Raw genomic sequence first — 19,495 nt, 5'->3', positions numbered from 1 at the left:
AAAAAAAAAAAAAAAGGCAAAAGTTCCAAGCTGCAAAATTTTCTTTGCTTCGTAGGTTTTGGGTTGGTTTTAAAAATCCCGGTAAGGGCAGAAGGGCTTGTGTGACCTAATGTTGTTCCTCTCAGACACTATCCATCTGCAGAGATTGCCAGTGATGAAGGTAAAACACTAGCATATGCGTTCGTTACCATTTTGCACTAAATAGTAGAGCACTCCAAATGTAAAGAGAGCTGGAGCTGGAGATGGTTCAGTAATAGTGCGTGCTGCTTTGCAGAGGACCCAAGTTCAGTTCCCAGCACTTCTATCTGGCAGCTCACAACTGTGCGTAACTCCACGTAGAGCAGTGTCCTCACCCTTCCTAACGCTGCAACCCTCATGTTGTGCTAACCCCCAACCAGAACATTGTTTTTGTTGCTACTTCATAACAGTAATTTTGCTGCTGTTATGAATCATGATGTAAACATCTGATTACAGGATATCTGATATGTGACTCATGTGAAAGGGTCCTTTGACCACCCTACCCATCCCCCAAAGAGGTCACGACCCACAGGTTGAAAACTGCTGAGCTTGCTTATCCAGGGCTCTCTTTTGTCCTTTGTAGGTACCTATATTCCTGTGCATTCATATACATACAAACACACATATACCCATCAATTATAATTAAAAATGAAATTTCTTTTAAATGTAAAAGAAAAACTGAATAAGAAGACACCTCACTAAACAGGACAGTTAGGAAGGACTATTAAGTCTATAGAAGCAGGGCTCCGATGCTACGGTTTGCATCCACTGGTGGGCGTTTACACCTGTCTAGCTGAACTTTCTTCCTACCCCACTTCCCTTCTTCCCCTGTAGTACTTTCATCGAGCTTCTGCCACATGTACCTAGGTCTCTGCTCGGTGCCTCTTATAAAAACAGTGTGAGGCTCACCGGTGGTCATCTTGAGAATTCCAGTGAAGGCGAGTGTGGCTGTGGAAGAGCTGTGCCGACTGTCACCGGCGAGTGTGGCTGTGGAAGAGTTGTGCCAACTGTCACCACCTGCAGCTTTTTTTCCTGTCTCCCTTTGCCACCAAGGAGCAGTGACTGTTCTCCAGCACTGAATTTTGGTTTTCACTTTACACTGGATGTCCTGGCCTGGTGACTCTGAGGTGACCCTTCCTTCGTAACACCAAAGGGGTGGTCGTCATATTAGCAGTCCACGTGAAGGAACACCAAGCTGTCGAAGTCTGTGAACAGAGCTGGGCTCCTTACGCTGATTATAACTCTTTCATCTCATAAGGCCACTGTTACTCTGTCTCTTAAGTTGTTGCACTTTCTGGTGAAAGGTTAAAAATTCTAAGGAAATACATGAGAATTTTAGTGCCTAAGGTTCTCCCCCATTATAGTCAGGCTGATTTTTTTTCTTTCAGTGTATTTTGCAGGAAAACCTTTGAATGAGACTCTAGCCACAACCAAAAGGAACAACCTTCCCCTCCTCCCTCTCCCCTGGCACCTTTTGTGTTTACATTTAAACATCATTTGCACCTTTTTCAAGGAAAAAATAAGTATTTGGTAAACAATTGTTTACATGTATCATTTATGCTTTTTTCTAGCATGTATAACTTTTTAAAATAAAGGTAGTATTTACCATAAAAATATTTTAATTTTTAAAGTTTTTTGTGTTGGTTTTTTTAACATTGTGTGTGTGTGTGTGTAAGGGGTGATGTGGAGCATGCCACAGCGCCAGAGGACAACTTGCAGGAGTCAGTCTTTTCTTTACATCATATGGATTCCAGGAACCAAATTCAGTTCACTCAGTAAGTGCCTTTACCTCTAAGCAATCTCTCCAGCCCTACTTACTGCTATTTGGCACTTCTAACCTTACTGATTATGTAGAGTTTTGGTTTTTGTATCTTATATCACTTGTATATAAAGTGCTTCATCCTGACAGACTTCTCACTATCTTACATAGCCCAATCTGTGTAAATGTATTTCCTTGTGTGTAAGAGTCTTACAGTTTTGAATTGAAAGGACTAGTCATCTAGTCCAAACCCATTTAATACAGTCACCTATGTAAAAACTCCAAGGAAGTCCGCCTATATATTTATTAGTAGAGCTGGTATATCATTTTACCAAAGTCCTGCTCTTTTTATATGCCACTAGAGTTATCTGAAACATAGCCTACAATAATATCAGGAATAAAATCAGAAATACCTCTCAAAGGCCCATCTCAAAACAAAACAAAAGGATGTTTCCATAAGTCCAAATTTATAGGAAAAGAGGACACATTCTCAGGATTGAAATGAGGCCCTGCACATGCTGCTGCGAGTTCATATGAGCTGATAAGTGGTGTATATCAAGAAAATGATGTTGCTTTAAGACTTTACAATTTGGTGGTGAAAGGTTTTTGAAGTATGTCCTTATTATAATTCTGGATTTCTTCAGTGCCCCTTTTCATTTCTAATTTTGTTCATTTGGATTTTTTTTTTCTGTATTTGCCTTTTAGTTAATTTGGATAGAGATTTGTCAATCTTAATGATTTTCTCAAGAACCATCTCTTTGTTTCATTGATTATTTATGTTGTTTTGTTTCTATTTTGTTGATTTCAGCCCTGAGTTTGATTATTTCTTGCTGTCTAGTCCTTTTAGGTGGAACAATACTTACTGTTCTAGAGTTTTCAGGTGTGTTGTTAAGTTGAAAGTATGAGATCCATCTCCCCTCCAAAAAAAAAAACTTTTTAATATATGCACTCAGTACTATAAACTTTTCTCTTAGAACCACCTTCATTGGGTCTCATTCATTTGAGTATGTTATGTATTCATTACCTGGAGCTCCCAGTGGCCACAGCTATCAGGAACCCAGATTTTCCTACCATGCCCCACACAGCCACCGCTCTATTAAGAACCAGAGAGGGCAACAGAAATGAAGGAATAAAATATCCACCCAACAAAGACAAGACTAGCATTATATCAACATCATGCATCACACTCTTCCCAAGTCCAGATGCCATCATAAAAATACAATCACTAACAGCCAGGACTCCACCAGAGCCCAGCAACCTACCACAGTAGGCCCTGAGAATTGCAACATAGACGTCATTCCCAAGTTACACAAGACAAAGACCTTAAAATAGCCTTTATGAATATGGTAGAGGTCTGTAAAAAGGAAATTAATAAGTCCTTAAATCTGTGAAAAGCACAAACAAATAGGAGAAGGAAATGAATAAGACAGTTAAACATGAAAGTGGAAAGAGAATCAAAAGACCAAACTGAAGGAAATCAAGAGGTGAAAAATCAAGGAACTTGAACAGGAACCTCAGAGAGAGGTAAGCCTCACCAACAGAATAAATAACCTAGATCAGAAACACCAGATTTTAGAGAAGTTTATTTAACTAAATTGGATCCTTTTATATTAACAATTCAGCATCTTTTATAATATGATGCAGCCACAGTGATATGCTGGGTACACGCGCCCATGAACATGGCTCACCCACTACCACTACTATGTTCCAATTGGGCAGCTCCAAAGGCACCCTGAGAAAACAAGTGCTCCAGTTCTTCCACTGTTCCACCAGGCATCGCAATTCAGCAAATGAACAAAAGGGCTTATAACACATCACTTAGCATTCATTCAATTTGAAAAATTGCCAGTTCCGTCATATATGCCAATACACCAATAAGGTATTTATGACACAGAATCTGTAAAAGAAAAAAAAATGTGAATTTAAAATTAAGACAGTATTATGATGATGACAAGCAATTTGAAACTTGTGGGTTTTACCATGGTTTTTGTTAATTTTACTTCATTTATTCTTAATTATGTAGTTGTGTGAGTAGGTATATGCACATGAATGTAGGTTGACAAAGTAACCAGAGATATCTGATCACTTGGAGCTAGAGTTACAAAGAGCTGTGAACTGCCTGACGTGGGTGCTAGAGACCAAATCAGATCCCCAAAAGAGCATTACAGTTCTCAACCAGCTGAGCCTGTTTAAACCAAACTTGGAAAGGCCAGAAGAGGGTGGTGATCCTCTGGAACTGAGGTTATAGGTGCCTGTGACCTGTCCAGTATGGGCACTAGGAACTAGATGCTCAGATTCTCTGCAAAAGGAGTAAGTGCCATTAGTCACTAAGCCTAGGCTCTCTCCAGTTCTTGGTGTTTTGTTTTGTTTTGTTTTGTTTTGTTTGAGACAAGATTTTGAGTAGCCCATGCTGGCTTTGAACTCCCTGTGCTGCCAGGGATGACTTTGGACTATTGAACCTCCTGCCTCTCCCTCCCAAGTGCCTTTTGTTTTTAATGCTTAATGCTTCCCATCAAAATTATGCTCCAGCTTATCACATTTTGACCTCCAGTTTGAAAGTGTGTTTTACATAGTACTCATGGAACCTAAGACATAAAAAGCTCAAATAATTGACTCCTTTCCTTTTTATTTAAAAAAAAAAAAAAAAATTTACGAGGCTGGCGAGATGGCTCAGCTGTTAAGAGCACTTACTGCTCTTCCACAGGTCCTGAGTTCAAATCCCAGCAACCACATGGTGGCTCACAACCACCTGTAAAGAGATCTGATGCCCTCTTACTGGTGTGTCTGAAGACAGCTACTTATACAAACTTATATATAATAATAAATAAATCTTTAAAAAATGATTTACTTTGTGTCTTTATACATGTATGTGCATGCCACAGGACATGTATGGAAGTCAGAGGATAACTTTCAAGAGTTAGTTCTCCTCTTCCACCATGTGGGATCCAGGGATCAAATTCAGGTCATCCTGCCTGGCAGCAAGTGCCCTTGCCTACCGAGCCATCTTGCTAGCACCTTACATCCTTTTCTTCAGGAGCTATCTTGAATGTATCACTTAACTTTCTTCTTTTAAAGTAAAATATAGATAAAAATACAGTGTTGTTCTAAAAATTAAAATTAATATGTACTAGGCACAGAAAGACAAATATGGCATATGCTCATTCATTTGTGAAAGCTAAAAACATCAATCTCGATGATTAATGGTACACGCCTATAATCTCACTACTTTGGAAGGGAGGCAAAAGAGTTGGAAATTCAACATCATCTTCAGCTATATAATGAGTTCAAGGTTAGCCTGGACTATATGAGACCCTTCCTCAAAACAAAACAAATCTCATAGAAGAAAATAAAGGTTACCAACAGCTAAGAGATAGAAAGAGGTTACATAATGGGCAATAAAATACAGCCAGATAGAAATGAATTCTAATGCTTTTATAGCACAAATGCGTGACTAGAGTCTACAATTTATTATCTGAATCTGAAGGATTCTGAAGACTCCGACACAGAGAGAGAGAGGAAGAGAGAGAGAGAGAGAGAAAGAGATGGAAATACTAATTACTGTACTCTGGCCTTTCTTGAGTCACACTATGCCCATAAGTATGCACAAATAGGACAGAAAAAGTGGAGCTCAGTGGCCAAGCACTTACCTAGTGTGTACCAGGCACTGTGTAGAATTCCCACCTCGCACACGGAAAAGGACAAATACACAGAAAATTTTAGAAATAGAAAAGATAGAAATAATCTCTTAAAAGAGTCTTAACAATGGCAAGATAATTAAGCATTCACTGGATGGATATAGATTGATAGATAGATAGATAGATAGATAGATAGATAGATAGATAGATAGGTAGGTAGGTAGGTAGGTAGGTAGGTAGGTAGATAGATAGATAGATAGATAGATAGATAGATAGATAGATAGATAGATAGATAGAGATATGTATTTAAATATACCGTAAGGGGACTAGAGAGATGGCTTAGTGGCTAAGAGCACTGACTGTTCTTCCAGAGGACCCAGGTTCAATTCCCAGTACCAAAATGACATCTCGTAGCCAAACTCTGGTTTCATTGTATCCAAAGGTTCCCTCTTCTGGCCTCCATGGACATCAGACATAGTACAGATATGGTACATGGACATACATGCAGGCAAAACACCCATATACATAAATAAAAATTAAAATGTCTTAGACGCCAACTATCTGTTTCTTTATAGAACATAAAAACCATGTCTCTGTGCCTTCCTTTCTAATGGCAACAGAAAGGTACTTGTGGGCAAAAATGACATCTTATTCTGTTGCTGGCTATAATTTTATCCAACACCAAAAAATGCAGTTATTTTAATAATTATTTCAAAATTGGCAATTTTGAAAACTTCAGTTGCTAGGGGGTAATTCATATTACTCAGCTCTACAGTGTACAATACATAGTGGCCTTCCACTTTAAGACCCGCTCTAGGTGGCTAAAGACATTGGTAGGTCATTTATAACACATAAAATAAGTCTCTTGTCTTGAAGAAGTATTCTTGCATTCAAGTATGTTTCTCCGTGTAAAAATATAATTACTACACATTTGGAAAACATGACAAGAAAAAAAATTTAATTTGATCTGTTTAAACTAACCTTTATTTTCCCATCAGTGTGTGCTGAAGCTACAGATGTTGAGACACGAACCAATCTTGTGGCTGATAAGTGAATTTTGAAATGCCTATGGAAATGTGAATAAAGGCAGTTCATAAATAAGTCAACTTCCTCCTGGGTAATCTCCCCACGTGCTTTGTGGACACTGTCCCATAAAGCTTTTGCATCCTCTGGATGTATTGCATAAGAAATATCTAAGCTCTGTGGGCTACAGGGCACAGACCAAAAAAATTCAGTAGTAGCCATGTAATGGTCCATTTTGCATGCAGTCCACATAGCAGCCATCCAGGAAAGATTAAACGCACTGATTGCTAAAGGACTGAAGCAACAGTCAAAGGTTTTTTGAAACCAGCCTCCGATTAAGGATGTATTGGACTCTGCTCCATTTGCAAGGAATAAGGGCAGACAGGTGAAGTCCTCTGAGACCATCTCCTGAAGACTCTCTCCAAATACACAGCAGAACCAGCCCGTCCACAACACTTTGTCCTCTCTGTGTTCACGCGATGACTGAGACTGTGAGAGAATCTACAAGGAAAAATAAAAACATGTTCATTAAATTTGAAAGACCATTTACTTCTAAATTTTATCTTCCAAAAATTAATGAATATATTAAAAGACCAAGCATAGTGGCACATGCTCAAAATCCAGGCTGACTCAGAAAGGAGTTCAAGGTGAGCCTTGGCAAGTTTGAAGCTAGCCTAGTCTATGAAATACCACCTCAAATAATAAATAGATGGATGGACAATTGCTAGATAGCTAGATAGCTAGATAGATAGATGTGCTGCAATCATGGCATAACCTTTTTCTTATTAGATGTGGGGGCCTGCTATACAGGAAGGAATTCATGCCTAAAACTATAAACCTATGTTCTATAGGCAAGGTACTGCTGTTTTCTTGCTAAGTGGACATAATGTCCCTTTCAAATTGCTTTCTAAAAATATGTTGTGCTCATGGATGACATATACTTCTGTCAGCTTTGGTCAGGGAAGTTTCTTTTGGCTGTGGGCCACAGTTACCACAGAAACCTACAACTAGCCAGTGCTGAGAATTATGTGGTGGTTAAATAGACCTATACTACTCCCTCTGATGCTTAGAGAATAGCACTCATGATAGAGTGGATAGAAAGAAGAGAGCCAGAGGAAGAGCTGCGAGTGTTAAGGGATGCTAGCTTCTGGCGTGACCTGCCGAGTGTACTCTTCAACTCTCAGCAGTTAGCTCCGGCAGAAGACTGGGTTCATCACTATTCTCACAAAGCCCCATCCATCCCTAAGGATAGACAGGCAGTGAGTGACTACTGAAGGAGACATTTTCTTTAAATTGCCTATATGTCTGTAAATAAGCCCTCACCCATGCTCCCGTAAACAGCCCTAACTAAACTCCCTGGGTCACCACACAAACAGCCAGGAAAGCATAAGGGAAACTAGTCAGACGAGGAGGAGACCAGAGAAACTAGTCAGACGAGGAGGAGACCAGAGAAACTAGTCAGACAAGGAGGAGACCAGAGAAACTAGTCAGACGAGGAGGAGACCAGAGGAACTAGTCAGACGAGGAGGAGACCAGAGAAACTAGTCAGACGAGGAGGAGACCAGAGAAACTAGTCAGACGAGGAGGAGACCAGAGAAACTAGTCAGACGAGGAGACCAGAGAAACTAGTCAGACGAGGAGGAGACCAGCAAGAGAGGGCGGAGCAATGGGATAATGATCAAAATAAATCATATACATGTATGAAGTCCAATTATGAGTAATTTATATATGCTAATAACATATTTTTAAAAAAGAACACAAAAGCCCAAAATAAAGTGCTGGCTTACATGTGTAAGCCACCTACCATGTCCAGCTTCTTTGTTTGTTTGTTTGTTTGTTTTTAAAGACTGTCCTTTTCTTATACCTTACTCTCCCCTAATATCTGTAATTAATTATGTATTAAAATTCATTCTTAATAAACTCCAACTTCATTAAAAATAATGGCACACTCAGTATACAGTATAATGGGGAAGAAAAAAAAATTTAACTTTAGAAGGGATGACTGAAGATCTCCAAGATCTTGCCTATATTTTGCCTCTGAAGACGAACATTTCCCACAGCAACTCTTTCAAGTCACTTTAAAATGTTCTTCTATATGTTACACACAGTTCCCATCCATTGTCTCTCCTTCTTCATTCTGAACATGTAAGACTAATAAGATCCAATCTCTTCCCTATGGGAAAGCCCTTCTGACACCTGCTGATCCATAATACATACACTGTCAACTTTGGCATCTCCAGTGTCTTCAAACCATGCCTCCTAGCACATACACTCACAGCTTCTCTTCTCTGAAAACATCCAAGAGCGAACATACTCACCTCAGGAAAAGGTTAATGACAAGGGCCTAAGAATCTAACTCAGTGGCAAAGTACAGAGTGTATGTATACAAGGCTCTAGGTTAGAAAAAAGTCTGACTAGCTCATCTTTGACCTGGAATTACCATTAGAATACTCTCATATTACAGATCTTTGATTTTTAGTTAACAGCTTCATATATTTTAAAAAAACAAAAGAAAACAAACAAAACAAAACAAAAAACACCCAAGGCGTACATTTCCCCTCAGCCTAGATCAAGGCAGTAAACTCACATCTACTAAAATTTAAAGATCTTTCTGTTTGTCTCACTGTGCTCACCTGTTCAAGATGGCATAAAATCTTAATAACAGTCCCACAACCAACCCCTCAAATTTCCCATTGTGATTTGCAAACACACCTTCAAACACTCACAAAAGTTTTTGTTAAAGTATTGACCAGAGTAACATTTAAATCATTGCCCCATATTTCTTAATAAAGAATCATTTAAGCAGTTTCTTATATCATATCTTTTTATTCAAGAGATGATGAGGGGCTGAAACATCTCCAAGACTAAATATACTCTATGTATCACACTGTCGTGACCCAAGAGTCCTGTGAGCTGATCAAGTAATTGTGCTATGCTTATAAGCTTTTGGTCAGTGTTTTATCACAATAGGAAATAAGCTAGAACATATAGCTATAACTATAAGAATGTAGAATTCAGCTGGGCGTGGTGGCACATGCCTTTAATCCCAGCACTTGGGAGGCAGAGGCAGGCGGATTTCTGAGTTTGAGGCCAGCCTGGTCTACAGAGTGAAATTCAGGACAGCAAGGGCTATACAGAGAAACCCTGTCTCGAAAAACCAAAAAAAAAAAAAAAAAAAAAAAAAAAAAAAAAAAAAAAAAAAAAAAACCAAAAAAAAAGAATGTAGAATTCCTGATTACAATTATTATCTATAACACTGACTAGCCAAAATGCTGGAATGCAATGCAAAGTATAGACAGTGAGATCCCAATTTAAAGACTACACTGATTCAGATAAACAAATAGATGTATATCAGAATCTTCAGTTCTGGGGCTGGAGTGATGGCTCAGTGGTTAAGAGCGCTGACTACTCTTCCAGAGGTCCTGAGTTCAATTCCCAGCAACCACATGCTGGGCCACAATCATCTGTAATGGGATCCCATGCCCTCTTCTGAAGAGAGCAACACTATACTCACATACATAAAATAAATAAATAAATCTTTTTTTTAAAAAAAGCATTAAATTCTGATTTTTAAGACATTATTATTGTGTATATGTGCATGCATGATTAGGGGGCACGTGTGCCAGAGTGGAGTGTAATCTCAGAAAACACCTCTGTGGAATCTGTCCTTTCCTTCCACCTTTGGGTTCCAGGCATCAAATTCAGACCACCAGGCTTGCCCAAGTGCCCTGACCTGCTGATCTCACCAACACATTCATATGTCTGTGTGTTCAAAAAAAATTTCCTACACATGTAGGAAATAAAAATTAAGTTGACCGTATCTAATTATTATAATATAAAGTAAGAGCCAGGTGTCAGTGGTCCAGGCTTTTAATCACAGTACTTGGGAGGCAGAGACAAGCAGATCTTGGTGAGTTTGAGGCCAGTCTGGTCTACAGAATAAGTTCCAGAATAGCCAGAACTACACAGAAAAATCCTGTCTTGACAAAAAACAAACTAACAAATAAACAAATAATAAAAAACAAAACAAAAACCCACAAGCTTTAGGCTAGCAAGATGGCTCAGCAAAATTAAGCATTTGGTGCCATGCCTAACAACATGACTTTGATCCCCAGGATCCTACATTAGAGAGAACCAATTCCAGTAGGTTCTCCAAATTCCACAAGGGCACTATGGCACACACAGACACACGCACATACATTTAAATAAACAAATATATAAATGTAATAAAAAGTGTTTTTAAGTTTAAAAAAAGAAGCAAATAAGAAAATATTATAATTTCCATTCCAAACCAACAAAACAGATTTTTTTTTTTTCCCTCTAGGAAGCAAAAGGAAATATACTTCTATACCTGGACAAGAAACGCTTCTGGGTCCCTTTGTGTCCCTTTCACTCCAAGTAGAGTGGAAAAAATCACTTTGGTGTTGAAGTCTTCTCCCACTTCCACAGCAAGGCCTTTTTGCTTTTCGGCAGCAATAAATGCACTTAGAAGTCTAGAATAGTCTTTGAGATTAGAATAGGAGAATTTATACAGGGGAGTTAAACTATATACAGTCCACTGTTTGTGAAGTAGAAATGCAACCTTCTGAGGATCGATATCTTCCTAAAACAAACAAAAAACCGAGACAAAGGTTTTAAAAGTAAAAAGCATGGATAAGAATTTAATCATAGCAATTTATATATTTAATATAAATCTACTACTTGGTACATGATCTTGTGTTCCTGAGACTAATCTCAAATAGAGTTTCAGGTTATTAAAAGGTCCTTTGGGTTTGCCCCCCCTTCCCATGTAGGAAGCTTTTCCCTGGATGTTCACACAAGACAGCGCTCTGTTTTATTCAGATCTGTCCCTAGTTCTTCTCTAAGAGGCCACTCTAAAGAAAATGTATCACTCCAAGTCTGTCACTATCTCCTAACCTTTTATTTTTCCTCACAGCACTTACTATGATCTGAATATCTATGTCTTTTCTTGTCCCCCTTTCCAATCAGAGCAGAAGCTTGCTGGGGCAGGGTTCTGTCCATTTCAATTACTCTAGCTGTTAGAACATAAAACAGTGGCATTTCACTGGATTTCAGTAGGCATTTCATAGATGAACATTTATGTTTACTTTATATATTTCTTGTAAATAGTGGTGTTGGCACTTAATGGCAGAGTGGTTGCCTAGCAGGGACACAGCCCTGGGGTTGTACTACACACACAAAAGTATTTCTGAAGGATCTAGCTTAATTAGCCTTAAGTAATTTTAAAAAATATTTTGACAAGTCCATTTTGTGCAACAAAGCTGTGACAGTTTGAATATGCTTGGCCCAGGGAATGGCACTATTTGGAGGTGTGGTCCTGTTAGAGGAAGTGTGTCACTGTGGGGGTGGGCTTAAGACTCTACTCCTAACCCTGTGGGAATGAGTCTTCTAGCAGCCTTCAGATAAAGATGTAGAACTCTTAGCTCCTCTTGCACCATGCCTGCCTGGATGCTGCCATGCTCTCATCTTGATGATAATGGACTGAACCTCTGAACCTGTAAGCCAGACCCAATTAAATGTTGTCCTTATAAGAGTTGCCTTGGTTATGGTGTCTATTCACAGCAGCAAAACTCTAAGACAAAAGCCTAATTCAATATACTAAATAAAAGGACTTGGAAGAGATGTAAAGCAGTACACACTATGAACACCGTATAGCGGTTCCTTAGAACACTAAATATATGACCTAGTCAGACCATTCCTATTCACAGGACTCTGAAACATACCATGAAGATACATGCTCAACTCATGAGCATATTAAATAAGAAAAATGGGCCCACTTTTAATCCCAGCACCCAGGAGGCAGAGGCTGGTGGATTTCTGTGAGTTCAAGGCCAGCCTGGTCTACATGGTGAGTTCCAAGACAGCCAATGCTCTATAAAGGGACCTTGTCTCAAAAAGACTCAAAGAAAGAAAGAAAGAAAGAAAGAAAGGAAGGAAGGAAGGAAGGAAGGAGAGAAAGAAAGAGAGAAAGGGAGGGAGAAAGGGAAAGAAGAAGGAAGGAAGGAAGGAAGGAAGGAAGGAAGGAAGGAAGGAAGGAAATATGATAGGTATACAGAATTTTTTAAACTGTAAAGAAAAATGAAGCCATGACATTTGCAAGAAAATGGGTAGACTCTTAGATGTTAAGTAAAGTAAGCCAGACTCAGAAAGACAAGTACCCTATGTTTTCTCTAATATTCAGAATTTAAATGTGTGTATATGTGTGAATGGCCATGAAAGCAGAAAAGGGACCATAAGCAGAAAGGAAGTGCCCATAAGGGTAGGGATAAGAAGATGAAAACAGAAAGGAAAACCATTTGGGAAGAGGAACAGCATCAGGTCGGAGAAGAGAACATGGAAGTATAACATACATATGAACCTGCCACAGGGAAACCAGTCATTTTGTATGTTCACTTAAAAAATTAATTTAAAAGACAAATGTCAGCTAGGCATGGTGGTGTATGACTATAATCCTGAGACAGGAAGAGAGGCCACAAGTGCAAGGCAAACTGGTCCACTCTACACAGTGAGTTCTAAGCTAACAGGCTTATATAGCAACATTCTGTCTCAAAGAAACAAAAACAAAAGTAAACAAAAAGAAAAAGAAAGCTTCATTTGTATTGGCTCCATAACAGTATTAAAATAAAGTGACTGAACTATTCCTCATTTATTCATTAGCTAAGGGGTTAAAAACAGTATAAAAGTACTACTGTCTAAAAGCCCCTGGCTTCCTCCTGAGGAACTTCTAAAGTCCACATTCTCTGGTCTCCCAGCCCCAGCTATCATTTAAAACAAAAGTAAGTGTGTGTGTGTGTGTGTGTGTGTGTGTGTGTGTGTGTGTGTGTGTATGTGTATGTGAGATTTGAGAGCAATGTTTGTCATAGGTACAGCCGTCAGTGAAATGGTTACATACTTTTTCTTATTAAATCTACAGGAAAATTATAAAAATAAAGAGCACTAAACTAGACATTTCTATCTTTATATAAAATGTCTTGGAGAGCTTGGAGAAATGGTAGAGGGTCAGGAACTAGTTCTCAGCATCCACATGATGGTTCACAGTCATGTCACTCCAACTCTAGGGAATCCATGCCCTCATCTGACTTCCTCAGGTACACATGTGGTACACATACATACATGCAGGCAAAACACTATACGCATGGAAATCATATAGGTACACACATGTCATCTTAGCTCTCAGGAGAAAGAAAGAATGAAAAAGGAAATAAATAAAATCTCCCAGGTTGGGAACATAGTTCAGTGGTAGATCTAAGCTTAACATATGCAAGGTATTAAACCTCTAGTAGCTTTCTGGCCAAGAATATTACTTTCAGTACCAGCATGAGCAATTTTTCATAAGAAGTAAACTTATCTCCTATCCTAAAAGGCTCTAGATACATACCACAGACAAGAGAAGGCTACATTGAAGGTACCAAAGAATACAACAGAACCTATGTAACCTGCTAGGCAGGAATTCAAATTTCAAGTACTGAGAAACATCATATAAATATAAAAATGAGGAATAATCTAGTCAAACAAGGGAAAGCATGAATCTGTATTCCTCAAAAACGTCAATGTCATAAAAGAAAAATATTGAGGAAATAATGTGGATTAAAGGAAATTAGAAGAAACAAAAGATACTGTGGTTAAAGTTAAATTATTTACTTAGCTATTCCTCATTTATCTATTAACTGAGAGGTTAAGATACTAAAAGTATTAGTTATAGAAGTTGATACATTCTTATTCATATATCTCTATCACCGACTAGCTCAAAGGTATTGCAGGATATATGGTCACACTGTGAACCCTGGGATTGTGTTGTTTATTAGAAAAAACCTGTTTCTAGCTATCCTGAGGCTCAGGCCTAGCACACACCTTAGATTCAAGAGCTTTCTGGTTATTGTAAACAGGATTAAAATAGAGTTAACCATAGGTCAAGAGGCAGAACAAACATCCAGCTGACAGGGAGTGAGCATCAGAAAGAACCGCAGAGAGTAAAAGTCGGAAGACAGACACACAGGAAATAGAAGGGAGAGACAATTAGTTTGAGGAGCTTTTGAGAGAGCATAGAGAAGGAGAACTTGCTTTTGGGACACTGGCTGTGGAGGAAGGTCAGCTGGGTGCTTTCTCTGCCTCTCTGAGCTAGCAGGCTTTCACCCCAGCATCTGGCTCCCCAGTCTTCATTGACGAAATCAAATGATTGAGATTCTGTAAAAAAACAACGCAAAAGGACACAAACAATACCTGAAACTGTGAACACTGGGGAATTTTCCTTCGAGATGGACTGGGAAAAAATGAACTCTGCCTCCTGACCAATCCCAGTCGTTTCTGCAGAGGGGTGGCACCTACAAAGTAGTCCTTAAGATTTGAGCTCCTTCGTCTAGAAGTCAGTCCTTGGGAATCATGAGAATCCATGGTCTGCATTTAAAAAAAAAAAAAAAAGTAACTAGGACTCTAATCACTAAAAAGTTAATTCATGCATTGTTCTCTTACAAGCACTTCTTACTCTCTCCCCTCCCTACTCCCCACCTTTTCTACATCATCCCCATTTCTCATCTTAGCCACTGTTCTATTACTGTGAAGAGAAATATCAAAACAAGAAACCTTGACCTTTGCATATCCTCTCTCTGCATGTGTGCTGCATCCCCTTATAAAAGGCCAATTCCTTTTCTCTTCACTCTTTTCCCTCCACCCTCACCCAGAGACAACCTCTCTATATTCCCCAATAAATCTCCCATGTGAGATCTGTCCCATGGTGACTGTGACTTAGATCGCGTAACAAGGTTGCAAGCAAAACGGCTTCGGTCACACACAACACTGGATCCCTACAGTTCCTCTCACTTTTTCACTCTCCTGTGGAGTTCTGGGCTTTTAGAAGTCATCTTCTTACAGTGTCCCCAGACAATCTGCAGCAGCCCAACCTCTCAGTCCACACCCAATTCTCCTTTTCTCTTTCCTGTAGGGTCGGCAGTGATCTGGGTCGTAGTCATCTTGGCTATTAGCAAGTAGAGGCAAAGAGCTTACTGAGCACTGAGTCGGAATCCTAAGCCCAGATCCTAGAGAGGCTGTGACTGGAGGCCTCCGAGCAGGAACCACAGTCTAAGATGCCCAAAGAATATTGTCCATACAAGAAAAGGGAGATGGTCTTCACTTGTTTTTAAAAGGGGGGAGAACAATGTTGGGGTGACCTATAAACATTGTATTTTCTGGCATGAAAATGGGTGGGGGGAGGGAGGGGAGGATGTGGAGCTAAACCTGGTGGAGGAAGAAGTGGGAAGGAGGGTGAGGGACACAAGCTTCTACAACTCCTTGAAGAGTCCTGATCTCCTGTACACAGTGTATGATCTGACCTGGCTCCCTGCACTCAGGTGAGACAACACAAAGGACCCCAGGCCAGGGCAGTGGCTGTTTCCCCTGTCTTCACAGAAATCTCCACAGGGAGGGGGTGGGTGGGAAGGATTGGTCTGCACTCTGATGCTGGTCTCCAGAGTCTGAATCCACAGCATCTTTGTGGGCTCCATCTCCACTTTCCTCCCACTTCCCGGTCCCTGCTCCCACACCCCCCTTTCCTGAAGGAGGCTGCAAAGTAACAGCAACAGAATGACCAGTGCTCCCAGGCTGGGGCACCACCGCTCACCCCTGCTGGGGCACCGCTCACCCCTGCTGGCTCTGCCATTTAACAATCCCAGGAACCACAAAGATATGAGCTTTCTAGCCTGAAAATTGGAGGGCATTTTATAGACACAAGCCCAGACCAGCAATATCCTGTAACCAGAGCTTAACCTGCAGAGGAAATAAATGCCTCTACTGCTGCCTCCCAAACCTGCCTGAGTAAGGGATTTCCTTTCCTACCCACCCTCCTTCAGCCACAACAGTGACAAAACTGAGCCAGCTGAACAGGATAGAAAGTAAAGGGAGTGCAACTGTGAGAGTGTGGATTTGTGGATGGAGAACTGGAAAGCAAGATCACATGCACGCACACGCACACGCACACGCGCGCGCGCGCGCGCACACACACACACACACACACACACACACACACACACACACACACACACACACACACACGTACCTCTGGGGGCGTGGCCATTTCCTCCTCCACAGGAGTGGTGTGCCATAGGAGGGTGGTGACAACATTCTCTATGGAGGGTAAATCACCTGGAAGAGCCAGTTGTCTCTATTAGGGGAGCAGTGATTTCCTGCCATCAATTCCTCCTCAGTGGGCTTTGGCACCTTCTTAGCTTTCTCTGGATTCTCAAAACTCCAAGACTGGTGAGATGGCTCAGCCAATAAAGGAACTTGCAGCCAAGTTAGGCAACCTGAGTTCAAACCCTGGAATTTGTACAGTAGGAGAGAACTGACTCCTACAACTTGTCCTCTGACCACTGGGCCCATGCCACAGTCCATAGACACACACAGATAGAAGTATTAAAAAGGGGCTGGCGAGATGGCTCAGCGGGTAAGAGCACTGACTGCTCTTCTGAAGGTCCTGAGTTCAAATCCCAGCAACCACATGGTGGCTCACAACCATCTGTAATGAGATCTGATGCCCTCTTCTGGTGTGTCTGAAGACAGCTACAGTGTATTTACATACAATAATAAATCTTTAAAAAAAAAAAGACTTAAAAAAAAAAAGTATTAAAAAATAAAATAAAAGCCGGGCTGTGATGGCCCACGCCTTTAAATCCCAGCACTTGGGAGGCAGAGGCGGGCATGGTCTACAGAGTGAGTTCCAGGACAGCCACGGCTATACAGAGAAACCCTGTCTCAAAAAACCAAACAAACAAATAAATAAATAAATAAAGTAAAAAGCACCGCATACAGGGATGCAACATTTAAATAAGCCTTTTCATTTTCCCACAAGCATGAAGTATTTCCATGATGTGAGCCTTGGCCACACTCCTGCTGAGCCCTGGCTTGTCCTGTCTTGTTGCTTTCAGGTGGTTTGGATTAAGAGTACCATCTCTTGTCCTGCCTGCTTCCAGGACTTCCAGAGGGACCTTCAGTGGGGGGTCAGGAGGAACCAAAAACTGGAGCTGCTGCTACCAGGAAAACCTGCAGCTCCTCTTGACTCCTATGTCTTTGGAGGTCCCAGGCCGACTTCTGGAAGGCTTCCTTATCTTTAGAGACACCCACAGCCTTCTCGTCAGAGCAGTCTTGGAGTTTGGTAGAAGAACTCCTAGTCTTTTAATTATTTTTGACTCTTTACAAGTTCCTGTCCATAGCAGCCACAGCACTGAACCCTTCTGTTGAAAATCTTCCATCAACTAAACTTTACTTCAGAAAGCAGCATCTTCCCGCTGCCACCACCTCCTCCCACTCTCCTCCCCCACTTGTTTACTACTGAGATAGGAGTCTTCATCCCTTCTGTTAATACAGAATTTTTCTTTAAAGCATGCTAATTGTTACAATAATTGCTAAGTATACATTACTCTCCAGGCATGTTTGTAAAGCACTTAACAAATATTAAACCTTTAACAAATATTCTCTTGTTGTTTGGGGTGTTTTGTTTCTATCGAGTGACAGGCTCTCTGTGTAGCCCAGGTTGGACTAGAACTCCACGGCAATTCTCTTGCCTCGGCTTCCCCAGTGCTGAGACATATCTGACACTACTGTTCACGCCTCAAACGACCCCATAATATAAGCTACTATGTTGCCAGCTGACTGGAGAGAAAGGTTCTAAGTATTTCTCGAGCCAGCACCTCCTTTGAATCTTATGCCTGTGGCAAAAGACCCCTCTCATATCCTTTCTAGTATCCACAGAACTACGTCTCTCGTCAAATTCTCTTGTACTCAGTTCCTGACACTCAACTAAAACTCAGTAGTTTTTCTTCTGGTTAGCCCATGAACAAAGTCTCTGTGTGATTCACTGCAATACTGTCACAAAAAAAGTCCAACCCAGTACCCCCACACCAACGCTCACTTGAAAGTTAACTTCCGTTTGTACCCGTCTAAATACACAAAAGCATTGCAAAGACAACAGCCGTACAACAGAAATACGCAGTACCTGGCCAGTCGGGGACCCGAAAGCTCTTACCAAAACTATGTCGTAATGTCCATTCCGGATTCACGAATCATTCTTCAAGTCTGGCTCCAAGACTACGTCGTGACCAAAGGTTTTCGTTTTGCTTTTTTTTTTTTTTTTAAGAAAAAGAGAGCGGCCAAAATGACGGCTAAGCGAGAACCGAAGCAGTCCCGGGTGAGTTCAGAAGAGGAGGCATCAGGAGCCCTGGAGGGAACCTAGCTTCCTTCAGGCGCGACTTCACCCTGGGGGAGACAGTTCCACTTCCCAAGCAGCCCAGCTCTGCGACCCTCACTCTTCGGAAGCTGGCGTCGGCCCACGAAAGGCAGGGAGTCTCAAAGACCCTTCTCCGGAGCACTCCTGTGAGCAAAAGTACCCTTGAACCCTCCACTCGAGAAGGCGCAACTCCACACTCGCCACGCCCTCCAGTTTAAAATCGTTTCCCGACTGGCCCTGCGGCCGACGCGGAAAGCCTCTCCAGGGGCCCGCCGAGTTCACGTAAACTAGCAACTGGAGTCGCCATTTTAACTGAGGGCAAGGCTTGGAGGCTTCCATCAATGGCCTCAAATTCCCTACTGCGCCCCGTGGCTCTTCCGCTTTCCAACCGGGGCGAAACTTTCTCGCAAATTTCCGCCCACAATAAACGTGGCGGAGCGCGCCCTCGCTCTGATTGGCCAAAATCCTTGCGTAACTTTGGCGCTAGCGGGGCGTCGGAGGGACTGGCTTCTGGAGGTGATCAGTGTCTGGGTTCGAACCTCAGAGCTCCCTCTCTCTCTGGATTTGCTCGCTTTCACCTTTCAGGAAAATTCAAGATGGGACGCCAGGTTTGGGAGAGTTGAAACTCGAGGCTGCGCCTCCTTATGTTTCTGCTTATGCCCTGGTCACCTTCGAGAAACGGGAATAAAGGGAAGACGTGCGCCTGGTGACCAGCCTTCCGGCTGGGGTCACTCTGGCGCTGCTGTTTGGGATCTTTTGGTATCCCGCACGGGCTCCAGAGACCTTGCAGGACAATCTACTTTGTAGATACTTGAACGTTCTGCG

General features: G+C 41.3%; 1 protein-coding gene across 4 annotated transcripts; it reads right to left on the bottom strand.

Annotated features, from left to right (window-relative positions):
* Positions 1-3,342: 3,342 nt before the first annotated feature.
* On the bottom strand, positions 3,343-19,045 carry Cenpl (centromere protein L). Of its 4 annotated transcripts, XM_031386888.1 has the most exons (7): positions 18,470-19,016; positions 16,505-16,590; positions 15,274-15,427; positions 14,677-14,850; positions 10,787-11,038; positions 6,394-6,936; positions 3,343-3,674 (listed from the first exon to the last, which is right to left on the bottom strand). In XM_031386888.1, exons 4-7 carry the CDS (start codon positions 14,845-14,847, stop codon positions 3,603-3,605), a joined length of 1,038 nt encoding a protein of 345 aa, XP_031242748.1. In that variant the 5' UTR covers positions 14,848-14,850; positions 15,274-15,427; positions 16,505-16,590; positions 18,470-19,016; the 3' UTR covers positions 3,343-3,602. The 4 variants fall into 4 exon arrangements, with proteins under 4 accessions (XP_031242748.1, XP_031242729.1, XP_031242721.1 ...); XM_031386869.1 differs by lacking the exon at positions 15,274-15,427 and having other exon boundaries at positions 18,440-19,016; XM_031386861.1 differs by lacking the exon at positions 15,274-15,427.
* Between the last annotated feature and the right edge of the window lie 450 nt (positions 19,046-19,495).

This window comes from Mastomys coucha, unplaced genomic scaffold (genome assembly GCF_008632895.1).
Source record: "Mastomys coucha isolate ucsf_1 unplaced genomic scaffold, UCSF_Mcou_1 pScaffold1, whole genome shotgun sequence".
NCBI classification, from domain to species: domain Eukaryota; kingdom Metazoa; phylum Chordata; class Mammalia; order Rodentia; family Muridae; genus Mastomys; species Mastomys coucha.
The sequence above is the reverse complement of the archived record's forward strand: the minus strand, read 5'-3'. Positions and strand labels throughout refer to the sequence as shown.